Source organism: Lepidochelys kempii, chromosome 14 (genome assembly GCF_965140285.1).
Source record: "Lepidochelys kempii isolate rLepKem1 chromosome 14, rLepKem1.hap1, whole genome shotgun sequence".
Classification (NCBI taxonomy): Eukaryota; Metazoa; Chordata; order Testudines; family Cheloniidae; genus Lepidochelys; species Lepidochelys kempii.
This window is the reverse complement of record NC_136393.1, coordinates 21,966,467-21,979,486: the sequence shown is the minus strand read 5'-3', so window position 1 is coordinate 21,979,486 and position 13,020 is coordinate 21,966,467. Positions and strand designations below refer to the sequence as shown.

Sequence of the window (13,020 nt, the reverse complement as noted above, 5' to 3'; positions counted from 1 at the left end):
CCCTTCGCTAGCACCCTGGTTCATTTATCTGGTGTCCATGGTGGAAATGTATGGAGGGGCCAACTTAGAGTGACCAGACATCCCGATATTATTTGAACCATCTCAATATTAGAGGCTTTATCTTATATAGGCAAATATTACCCCCTCCCACCCCTGAAAAAGAAAGTATCCTGATTTTTCATACTTGCTATCTGGTCACCCAGGGGCGGTGCCACCCTCTTCCCAGTGGGGGGCTGAGGTGGGCTAGACAGAAAATTGGGAGAGCTGCGCTTTATATCTTGTGGGCACACACACTTTTTTTTAACAGTAGGGGGCATGGACTGTACTCTGGGAGGGTATGAGCTGCCCAGCTCTGAAGGCAGAGCAGACAGCGGCGGCTGCTGGCCAGGCACCCAGTTCTGAAGGCAGAGCTGCCGTCAGCAGCAGCGCAGAAGTAAGGGTGGCAATGCCCTACCATGCCACCCGTACTCCTCTGTAATGTTTGACCTTTCACTGGGAGGGGTGGCTGGGGCGGGGACTAAGGCAAATTTTGGGGTGGCTATAGCTCCCGCAAGCCTCCCCGGCCAATGCTGCCCCTGTGGTCACCCTAGACCAACGGCCAGGAAAAGTTATGGAAGCCTTGAGGAGTCAGACGGGGAATGGGTGTGGTGTTCCAAGCAGTCAGTGGTGTTCTCACTGCTGTCCAGTCTTGGAATGTAGCTTGTGCGTCATTTTGGTGGGTTCCAGTGCAGCGAGGACTGGAGGTGAAGGTCGGAGGAGAAACACCTGGGACCACCAGTGACATAACAGAGGGGAGGTTTGGAAATCAGACCCTGAGGCCTCATCCTAGGTTTGTTTCACCTTCACATGCAATTCAGACACCCCCCCCCCCCACACACACCCCGAAATGGAAACATTCTCACTGGCCAACACCAAATAGCCTTAACTTTGCTTTGTAGCAAAACTTTCCCACAAAAATCTAAACCAACGCTGTCCATCCATCACATAACTTTCCTAACTGTGCACAGAAATGTGAATGCCTTGCTCTTTCATCACACAGACTGAATTCTATGTTCCTATGCAAAGCATATTCAATTCCACAAAAAGGTATTTTAGCAATTTGACTATAGGCTCTTTTGAAAACCTCAGCCAACATAAATATCACACAAACAGCAATGCTTTCCTTCTGATCAAACTAATTCCATGCCACCTTAATTAAATATCATGAGATCCAAAACTATTATATGCACACATCTTCCTATTCCTAACTCTTACACATGACCATAAAGTTATCTATCCCCTTTGCATCAAAAGAGAATTTGGCTGGATACAGTTTTTGGTTGAGTGAAGCTCAGATAAGTACTCCTTTTAAAAAAAAACAATATAAATGTAATTGAGATATGCACATGCCAAAGCCAAGTCTCGTTGCTGTAATTCTTGTCTTTCCTTATTCCATCCCCTGCTATGGCTCGTTGCTTTCATTTGATAATTGTAAATTCCCTGAGGCAGGAACTATACCATGTCTATTTGTTCACTCTTCAAATCCTCTCTCACATTTTCAGGGGACTCTACATATAAACTAAAAAATAATCTGCTCTCCTTACCTCACCCTCCCACAGAGATTTTTGAAAGAAGGGCCCATCAGCTGTCTCTTTACAACACCTACAGTGTCACGTTTTGATTTGGTACTACTGTACATATCATTGACTGTTTGTGGCTCTCTCTCCAAGATGCTTGGAATGCAGCTCACAGATGTTTCATAGCAGAGCCAGTCGGGCCTGCGGTATGGGAACAGACTGTAAGTTTTGGATGTGCCTGTCTGGTGCACAGAGTTCTTTTCCATTGCCTTTGTTATTACTGTATTTAATTTACAGCTCAGTGTTGTTGAGTGGCTGGGTCCCCAGCTTTCAGCTAGAGTGTTAGTTCTTCTTTTTCAAGACCTGATCCCTAGCCTATTGAAGTCAGTGGACGGACTCCAAAGCATTTTGGATCAGGCCCTTATTCTTTGAGTCTTCAAACACAGAATGATCATTGTTGCCTTTGGTGCCAATCCTTCTGTTACACAGTGGACCTCAGTCTGCAGGACTGTCAATGCAACACTATATTTGCACACACACAGTTTAAACACATTTTCTGTTGTGCAAATGTATCCCATGCAACCACTGATTAGCAGCCAGGCTCCTTGCTAGCAGATGCCTTTTGGTTTGCAAAATGAAGGCTGAAGGGAGTTGCTTGGTGTTGTTTTCCTGGCTACGTACCAGGCCAAAACTCTCATAAATAGAGCTGTTTGGCGGGGGTGGGGGGGAATGGGATTGGCCTTTCATGGGAAATTTCAACATTTTGAAATGACTTTCTGCTCAGAAAAGGAACAAAAAGTCAAAATGTTGAGCTGGAAAGTTTCAGATTGCAAATATTGGAACGGAAAATGTTGATATTTTTCATCGATATGAAACAATGTGATATCTCACCCTGAGAAAATGTAGCTTCGTTTCAAAAAGGTGATTTCAGACAACAGGTTTTGTTTTCATTCACCTGATCAGAAAATTGAAAATTTTCATCAAAATTGACATTGTGTTGTGGGAAATTTTGATTTCAACAAAACCACGTTTTCTGACAGGAATTTTGCTGTGGGAAAAATTTTCATCACCTCTACTTATATATGGGTGGAGAAGCTTGTCTGTCTGCACACCATCTGTCTCTGGAATAGCCCATCACTCTGGCATCTGAACAATAAGAGAACAAGTGGGGAGACCAAAGCAACCACAACATTTGTTCCACAAGTCTTCCTGTTGTGTAAAGTATAGATTCCTCGATCCTAGAGCTGAGCGAAGAATTGATTTTTGATTCAGGACCAAACTGGAAAGCAAAGTGGTTCAGTTCAAACCAAAACTGATTTTTTTTCACCAAAACCAAAACAATGAAAAAAGACAGGTTTCAGAGTAACAGCCGCGTTAGTCTGTATTCGCAAAAAGAAAAGGAGGACTTGTGGCACCTTAGAGACTAACCAATTTATTTGAGCATGAGCTTTCGTGAGCTACAGCTCACTTCATCGGATGCAACATGAACATGCAACATGTAGCTCACGAAAGCTCATGCTCAAATAAATTGGTTAGTCTCTAAGGTGCCACAAGTCCTCCTTTTCTTTTTAATGAAAAAAGAAAGACCCCTTTGTTTCAGGATGAACAGAAAGGTTTGTTTGACCCCCAAGTGATTTTTTTGGGGTGGGGAATCATTTAGTTTTGGGTCATTTTTGAATACCTCCCCCTTATTTTAAATTAGCCTCACTAGTGCTACCGAGAGCCACATCTGTACATCCCAGGTAAACTCGGCTCATGCAGTAACTACATGGGGATTCCACTCAGAAGCACTAAGGAAAAGGCCTGCCCTAGACCTTGGACAGCTTAGTAATGCAGGGAAGTGAAGAAAATCTACAAGACATGCCTGCCCTTGGGATGTAATGAAAGATTCTTCTGATTCTAATCAGGTGACTGAAATTAGTGTCAACATGATCCCAGTCGGAATGGGATTGCTGACAAGCGTGGAGAGAGCCGAAGGGAGCAGCGGGAAGCAGAAAATAAAAGAGAACAGCAGCCAGTTATCTTAGTGACTTCCATGTTCTTCAGGGTGGGCAGGAGTACAGCATACATAAGAACAAATTCCAGACTGTGTGCACCCTGCATGAGACAGTATGTCACCAGGAGCTGCAGAGCAACAGAGCCAAGCAGTCCAGAGGCTGCAGGAATAATTATACAGTACAACTGCTGCTGGATTCTCTGACATTCTTGGAGCTGGGAATGCACAGAACGTGGGTAGGTGTAGAGCACTGAAAATAAACACGTATGTTTTTTTTTTTTCTGGCACAGTGCTATTCCACCAGCAAAGTGAGCAGAAGATAAGCTTGAGCAGAGCATGGTTTCCATTAGTAATTAGGCATAGCAATGTTGCTTAGTGGTTAGAATAGATGACTGAGAGTCAGAACTCCTGGGTTCTGTTTCTGCCATTGACTTGCTGAGTGACCATGGGAAAGTCATGTAACATTTCTCAGAGCCTCTGTCTCTAAAATGGGGATAAGAATACCTCCCTACCTGACACAGGGATTGTGTCTATTATAGTAGCACGTAAAGGCCCTAACTGAGAACAAAGGCCCTTTGAGTATGGCACTGTACAAATACACAGTAAAAGCTTAGCTCGAAAGAACTTCCTCTCTTTAGCTGAATACAGAGGGAGAAAAGAAGTCTTAGTATCCCCACTTAACAGATGGGAAACTGAGCCACAGAGAGATGGGGTAGGATTTAGGAGCACACCTAAGGGATTTAAGAGCACAAGTCCCATTGACTTGCACTCCTAAATGACTTAGGTGCTTTTGAAAATTCCACCCTAAGTGACATGCCTGAGGTCATGCAGAGAGTCTGTGTCAGAACCAGGAACTAAGCCTAGATCTGTTGAGTTCCAGTGCAGTTCCTCAGTTGCATAACCATATTTTCTCTTTGTGCCTCACTGCCATTTGGGGCATTGAGAGATTGACTGCAAAGCATTTTCAGCCTCTCAGATGGATGGAGCTATAGAGGTGCAGATATTTACTGGTGCTAATTCTTCCTGTATAAAACATTTCATTAGGTGTCCCAGGGGTAGAAATTACAAACACTTGATGGGCTGGGCTTCCTGCATCTGCAAATTGAACTACCACTGATTTCTCCCTTGCTCTTTTGAAAACACTGGGAGTCTCCGCATTGTCTTTAATGGGAGCAGACTCTGGCCCTAAAAGAGTGTCATACAATCATAGAGAGATGGGAAAAGGATCTATTCGTCCATCCCCTTGCCCATTACACTCCTCTTGCCAACAGTCTGTTCTCCAATGCTTAGGCCAAATCTAGTTTTAAATACCTCTACTTTGGAAGCATCCCCCATTTCAGCGGAGTGATTATACCACAAGGCGGGCCTGGTCAATGGGACCTTTTTCCAGTTCTCCATCCTCAATGATCTGCTTGTTTAACCAAGAGCATGCTTTACTCCTGTAAATATTTAATTACTAATTACATAATTGTGGTGATTTATTATGCAGCGCTAAGTAAAGATAAAAGCGATTACATGCACGCAGGAAATTCTGTCGCTGCTCGTGGGCTGTGCAATTCTTAAATGAATAATTGCTGCCAGGCAAGAATGAGCTGGTTTTGTGACAGGCTTTAAATTCAACACTAGAAAGGAAACTAAAAGTCTGATGTTTGATGGGGCCTTCAGGTCTTTTCAGCGACTTTCTTCTTTGGATTTTCTCTCCTGTGTGAAGCTGAGCGTACACCGGAGACTCTAGATTTGTCTCCTCTGCACTCCAAGCTGTGATTGCCGCACCGGTAGGCATACGTGGGCTGGCTTGACCCATGCTAGCATGGCTAAAAACAGCAGAGTAGATGCAGCACTGTGGGCTTCAGCAACACCAATAGGTACCAAGGGTCCCCGGCGTGCTGGTACAGCCCAGGCTCCTGCATTTACGTGGCTATCTTTAGCTATTTTCAGGGGCATGTGCAGGGTATGGGGAAGCAGGGGCAGGGCCCCTCCCAATCGGCAGGTACACAGAACTCCTCTGGGGCCCGAGCAGGGAGCGTGAGCTCCAACAGCCCTGGGGCTGTGGGGGGAGGGAGGAAGGGAGAGCCAGTTCCAGTGGCTGCAGGGGGGAGACAGCTCCTCCAAGTGCAAGGGATGGGGGAGGGTGTGCAGAAAGAGGCAGCTCCTCTGGACACGGGGGGCACAGAAAGTGCCCCTCCAAAAGAGGCCAAATTTTTATTCCTATGCATGCCCCCATGCTAGTGCAGATAAAGTTAGCACAGGTCTGTCTATTCCAGCTGGAGCATAGACATACACTCTGACTCTAATCTCTCTGGTCATATCTATAGCTTCTAGAGCTTTTTGTTTTGTTTGCTGAGATACCAGAGGAGAAACTGTGTCTAGTGGTTAGAAGAGAAAACTTGGGAGTTAGGAGATTTTAATTCAGTGATGGGCCCTGCTACTGATCCTCTGTTTGACCTCGGGCATGGTACAGCTCTGCAGAAATGCTAAGTATTGTTATTATTTCATTTCCTTTGCCTTTCTTCTTTTTGTTAATTTATATGTGAGGGTTCCAACTTGACCTCAGTTCCATATTGCCCTCAAGAGAATGCTGTCTGGAATATTGAGAACAACCCATGCCTTCAGTGAACAATAATACCTAGCTCTTACATAGCACTTGTCATCAGTAGATCTCAAAGAGCCTTCCAAAGGAGGTCAGTGTCATTATCCCCATTTTACAGAAGGGGAAACTGAAGTACAGAGCTGGGCAGTGACTTGCCCAAAGGCACCTAGAAAGCCAGTGGCAGAGCCAGAAATAGAATCCAGGTCTTCTGAGTCCCAGTCCAGTGCTCTATCCATTAGGTCACGCTGCTTAGATGGTAGAGTGATAAGTGCCTTAGATAGGTAGCTTCTTTTTAACATAATTGAGCAAGGGGTGATAGGCTCCAGCGGCTCGATTGTTTCCTAGGGCACTGCTGCAGTCCCTGTGCTCTCCTGAGTGCACGTCCGGCTCTCTGATACTGCCTGGTAGGTTTCTGGACAAACCAAAGAGAGTGGGGAAGAGGTAGGGCCTTGGCAGAGCTAACTTGCCATGATGAAAGGGAACTTCTGCCCCTCACCCCCAGGGGTGCTGCAGGCAGGAGCACTCTCCTTTCATGTTGGGCAGCTCTGGCAGATCTTGTGCCTTCTGCTGCTCCCACTGGGACATGAATCTGCCTCAGTAAAGGTGCAAAGGAAAAACCTTCCATGCCCTACATGGGAGCCGTTATCTGGCGAAGGTCAACCCTGCTGCAGCTCAGGTACCGATGGCAGCATCAGCAATGGGAATCTTGCAGCAGAGTAGGTGCTGGGCGTTGCACTGTTTGCCTGCCAAGCTCTGCCCACTCCGATTGGTTTCTTCGGGGTGGTGGGCTCTGAGCTCTGGCAGGTGTGGGCGTTGCAGACGAGCGCACTGATTTGTTTCCGTACTGGAAACCCAGCCTTTCCTCCTTGCACCTCTGTGAGTGCTGTGGGGAATTCCGGCCTTTCTCTGCTGCCTCCGAGGCAGTCAAAGCCAAGCAGAAGGTAACCGGCTGTGCTTGCTGCATTCTAAACTTGTCCTTATCTCTTGGGTTCCAGAACAGAGGATGTTCTCTGCAAATATCGGCCTCCCCAGCCCTTTGATCCGCCGCGGCCGCCAGTGGCCAGCCTACACCACTCTCACGTCTCCGACGGTCAAGATGCTACTTGAGCAAGACAAGCTGAGGAAGGCTGGGTCCCAAGGAACGTCTGAGGAATGCAGACAGGGAATGGGCAGCAGCAGGAACAGCAGGGGCCTCATACAAGGACGAAAGCCAAGTGATGAGTCTCAGGAAGCAGGTTTTACTGGGACAACCCAAGAGTCGTCAAGGCCAAATGAAGACAGCAGCCCCCTTAGGATTGCCAGGGGCTCTCCAGCAAACACTGAGGGCTTGTTTTTCCAGAGTAATTCATCCTCAGCGGGCCCCCCAATTAAAGGCAATAAGGTTATTTTCTCCAGTAAACCCCACTTCCGTGTGCTACCATATGGCTCCCAGATGTCTCCCAGCAAGCAGAAATCAACTGCCTGCAGTTAGAAAAATAGATCTCAAGAGTTCTGCTTCAACACTCTGGACTGCATTAAAGTTACTCTGCAACTAACTGTTCAGGGTTTGGTTTGGTTTTTAATTGTATCCTTAAAAGCCCCACTTGAACTCGTTTGGATGTAGAATGATGCGTACACAACATATGGAATGCTACTCTATTTGTTCATGAGTGTCTTAGGAAATGCCCTACAACAGGGTGTAATGTAGAACACAGCATACAAATGTTTACGCGTGTGCACACAGATATACACGTTCTGGACCTAATTCTCTGCTCCCTTGCACCATGTGTCCTCATTTACATCCCCACAAAGTGAGCGTAAGATGCTATCATTCTAATCTAGGAATGTTTTACACCCATTGGACTGGTGTAAATGCCTTTTCACTGGTATACATGACTATGCAAGGTATCCGTGAATCAGACTATAATGATAATAATTAATAATTAATAGTGTAATAAACTGGCTCTTAGGGTATTGACTTTAGGTGAATATTGCAAACCTACATTAAAGCAAATCAAAATGGAGTGAGTCCAGCAGCCCATTTATATATTTATGTGAATATCATCCTATAAAGAGTCAAAGATTCTCCATTGCCCTGTAGCTTGTGTGGTCATTTATGCCAGAGCAAAGTGGGTATAAGATGCTACTTAATCAGAACAACCTGACTCTCATTTACATTAAGGCCACTTTACATCACTTGGGCAGTGTAAAGTGATGGTTGGTTACACTGACCAAATGGCGTTGAGTGGCCTTAGTGCAAATGAGAATCAACCCTAGCCCCTTTGCACTGGTGAAAATCACTATAGCAGGGCAGGGCAATGGCTGATCAGGCCCGTATTCATTCCATGTCATGGAGAACAGATGTTCATCTCTGAAATGCTCCCCCACGGTTCTAGCTGGTTATTTTGCACTATTTTGGTGTGGTGGTAGGGGAAATGAAATTAATAAAAGATCTACCTCCCAGTTCTTCCTACAGCCTGGGGCTCATTGTAACTACTGAATTAAACCACTTTCTCCATCACCTTTCTTCCCTGGAGGAATGGGCTGCTAATTCTGCAAATGCAGGAAACCAAAGCTATTTATAATCAGCTCAGTGAGCAGAAAAAATACAGTAGGAGGCTAAAATCATCCCTAAATCCCAGAAATAGTGGCCGAGGCGACTGAAAAACACTTTTGTTTTCCTTTTGCATGAGTATGTGTTTATACATGTGCATGCGTGTGTGTGTGTGTGTGTGTGTGAATTTAGTGCTGTTGAAAGGACATAGCAAGGCATCCATGGCAATTGAGTTCTCTTCAGACAGGAAGTGTAGTCTAGTGGTTAGAGTGCTGGATTGTCTCGGACCTGTTCTCTACTTTGCTGTTGATTCTCTGTTATATTTGCAGGTTACTTAAATTATCTGTGCCGCAGTTTCCCTGTCTATAAAATGGGGATCACAATATTTAACTGCTTTACCGGGAAGTTGTGGAACTGATGGAAAACTTTCTGACAGAAGTTTTCTGTTGGAAAATGCTGAGTCATTTAAATCAAAATGTTTCATGGGAATGTATTGGCTTTGTTGAAATTTTCAACAAAAAATTATTGAAACTTTTGTTTCGATAAGGTGGAAGCATTTTGTTTTTATAATCTAATATAATAATTAATTAGGGCTTTGTTTTTCTGGGTTTATCAATTTCGTTTTGGGGGCTATTTTTAGCAATTTTTGAGTTTTATGTAACTGTCCAATAATCAGTGTGTGTTGGGGCTTTCTGTTTGCATCTGTTGTGTGCAATGAATAATCTCTTGGTAACGTTTTCTAGTGCGCTTTAACGAGGTACCGTTTCAAACAACACTAAATTAAACCACACTAGGGAACTCTCAGTGCCCACCAGCAGAGTCTGCACAGACCAATTAACATGCAGCATATTAGTGCACTATAGAAATCACACCCCTGTAGTCCGCATTACTTCTCTGTGCAGACAAGATAAAAATAGCCATTTGTGGGGTTTTTCTAGTGTTTATTGGATCAACACTGCACTGCTTTCTTTGTGTGTGTGTGTGTGTGCACGCGTGCGTGCCCAGGGTGATTTATTTGTGTTTATTGTGTTTATTTAAATCAGAAGCCCTAAATAAATAACTAAATAAATATAATATAAAAGTCAAAATGATAAGTATGAACCAAAGCGCTTCAACCTTGTTGGAGTGAAACGTTTCAATAAGGCTATTTCATTATTTCCTAAATTCAGTTTTTCAGAAACTTCATGTCTCGGGAAATTTGGAAACTTGGACTTTTCATTCTGAGTTGGGACGAAGGGAAATTTCGAAACATTGGAATGTCTCACCGAACAAAGTTTCTGAGTTTCAACCAGCTCTATCAATTAGTATTGCTAAACTACTTTGAAGGCCTGATCCAAAGCCCTTTGAAGTCAATGGAAGGACTCCCATTGACTGCAACGATTTTATATTGGGGCCTTCCATCTTTCAAAGAAACATGCTACAAGAGGGCAAGGTATTATTATTTGTTATCCAGAGTTGGTAAGGCTCTGCAGCAGCAGTGTAAGCTCCTCCATGCTGCCCCATCCTCTGTGTGGACAGGGGGTAGATTACGGTTGTGATTGTTAACCAGGATGCCAGTTAGGGCCAGTTATGTTGGTGAGTTTTGTGCTGTGGATGCTTCTCCCCTGGCAACTGGACTGAGACCTATTAATCATTTTTTATGGTGGCCACTGAACTGCCATTAAATAGTGACAACTTTCCATTAATTTACAGCCATACCCTAAGCTGGATACAAGCTCTGGATCCTGCTACCAATTATCTGAGCCAGCCAGCCCCTCTGTTACACTTTAGTTCTGGTGAAAGCCTCCAAACAGACAGGCCTGCAGGCTGTAGTTCACTCTTGCTCTACAGACCAGACTCAGCCCCCACAGAAGCAAAGCTTCCTCAGACCCTTTCTCCAACCTGCCTCAGATTTGGACCTGGACAGATGGCACCTTTCACAGAGGAGAGGGGAATTCACTGCCCATGCTTCCTTAGTTCTTGGCATCTCTGCTGAGATTGCAAGTAAGAGTGCTGATTGGAGCCAGTTATCATAGCAGTCTGTGTGGAGTGGACACCAGTTCACCAGGAACTGACAGAAAACTACCGAACAGAGAATGTAGGCCAGGATTTTCATCTGTATCCAAATCCTTCTGGAGTTGGGCAACCAAATGCCTTAGGCTCCTTTGAACATCTCAGCCTTATTTCACAAAGGCCACAGACCAGCTGTCGGATCACAACTTCCAGTTCCTACTCGCCTGAGCTGGCTTTGAATTAATGATGTTGAGGTAAAAAGTCCCATGTTTCTGTTACCATTCCCCTGTTCCAGCCAGGCCTCCGTGTTAATCCACACAGTCCGTAATTCACTCATTCCATATGCGTGTGTATATTTAGTAAAGTGTAGTCCGCCGGTTAGCACAGGGGCTTAGGAATCAGAACTCAGGGGTTTTATTCCTGGCTCTTCCACAGCCTCTCTGGGTGAAAAGAGGCAAATCAGCTTTGAAAGAGGGCTAATAATAATTAATAATTAATCTGCATCTCAAGAAGATTGGGAGGTTTAAGGCCCCACATTAGCAAAGCATTTAAGTACGTGCCCCACTTCACTCATATGCTTAAGTCCCACTGAAGTCAACAGGACTTTGGCACGTGCTAAGCACATGCTGAATCAAAGCGGAATTCATTCGTTCATTCATGTGTGTAAAGTGCTTAGATATCCCCAAGTGAAAGACGAAATAGAAGTGAAAACCTGGGGCATAACATAAAATATAGGCCGAATGAAAATCTGGACTTAGACAAAAGGAAGAGGAGGCATACCAATCTACCAGCTTTTCCATCTGTGCCGGATGGGTCGTGGACAGAACATGCCATTTAAAAGGAAAGTTGCTGTTTAATGGGAAAAAAATCAAAAGTCCCTGAAGCCGTCGATACATGTGGCAACACTAGTCAGTTATTGTAATAGAAAATCAGGGTCCCCAAAGCTAATTGCTGCTCTAAATGACCCTCATTATGTTGTGACTGCTCCTGGCTCTGGTATATTGAAAGCAGACGCTCATCTCATTAAGCAGATGTAAGCCAGGTGCTGCCTGCCTTGTTTCAGTGAAATATGGGCTGATTTCCCATAAAGGTGAGTGTGGTCAAATTGACACCCACCCAGGCAAACAGCAGGGATGTAGAATGATGGCCACTGGCTTTTATTTAGGACCCCATTTGGGTTTTTAATGTTACTTTGAGAGCTGGGGAGCACTGAGGGCTGGACACAGATGAAAGCAGTTTATAGCTTCCTGTCCTAGGCTGCCGTAGCTGAGGCAGGATCTTTGCTGTGCTCTCAGCTAGACGTGATTACCCTGGGATACTGAGCATACCCCTTGCACTTTCTTTGGTAGGCCCTTGCCAAAACAACTGACCCACTTGTGTGCATGCAGGCTCTCCGGGGTTGCCCACAAACTGGAGAGCGGAGCCATGGACGGCGGGTCTGTCTGATGAAGGTAACAAACCATTACACTTGTGTGGCTGTGGTGCTCAGGGAATATGGAGAATGTACAGTCAGTTTGGGTCCAGGTGGGGTTTGTAGGCTTGCATTTCACTGTTTTTTATCCCAACCCATCCAAAATTTCAAGATCAGCCAGTCAAAAAAGCCACATTTTGACTAGCTTGGGGTACAAGTCAGGAAGAATCTCTGAATGTGGTGTGGTTTCTGGCTTCAACTACAAAGCAGCCTGCAGTGTAATCAGCAATCCATGCCATAATGGCAAAGGAAATCTGTGAAGTCCCAGATGGCAACCCAGCCTTGTCTACAGTAGGGAAATTTCCCTCTAGGCTAATCCTGATTCACTTGGTGTTAGCAATGCTGGGAGCCCAGTGTCCATGGGCCACTGGCAGATTCAAACACCACATCTACAGCTGGTCAGGAAATGTTTTCAAATGATTCTGCAGAAAATAAATGAAATTTTTTTTGTTTTAATGACATGGGAGGGGGCTTCACTGAAAAATAAAACAAAAACCTCCTCTCCAAAAGCAAGCGGCAACAGACCTTTGGGTTTCAGTTTGCTTGGTGAAAACCGGTTCTTGTAAAAATGCCCGTTTTGTGGAAAAGCCATTTTTGGAGGGAGTGGGGAGGAGTTTTGCTGACAGATTCCCCACCAGCTCTAGCTGTGTCATCTAACTATGTGCAGAGAATGATCTAACCGGTACAATGGTGACCACCCGCTTCCACCAGGCCTCCCAGTGTTGCTCACACCAGTAGCTTGCCAGCTCTGTGGGGGCAGGGATGGTCTTTTTGTTCTGTGTTTTTACAGCACCTAGCACAATGGGGTCCTGGGCCATGACTGGGGCTCTTAGGTGCTACCATAATGCAAATAATAATAATAATAATAGAACTGAATACGTG

General features: G+C 45.0%; 1 protein-coding gene across 1 annotated transcript in view; it reads left to right on the top strand.

The window, feature by feature from the left end:
• Positions 1–8,037, top strand: part of CDRT4 (CMT1A duplicated region transcript 4) — a 62,247-nt gene extending 54,210 nt beyond the window's left edge. The window contains exon 2 of the mRNA XM_073311109.2: positions 7,138–8,037. Coding sequence (XP_073167210.2) covers positions 7,138–7,613 — 476 coding nt within the window. The 3' untranslated portion in view covers positions 7,614–8,037. The remainder of the gene's footprint in view (positions 1–7,137) is intronic.
• Positions 8,038–13,020: the final 4,983 nt, after the last annotated feature.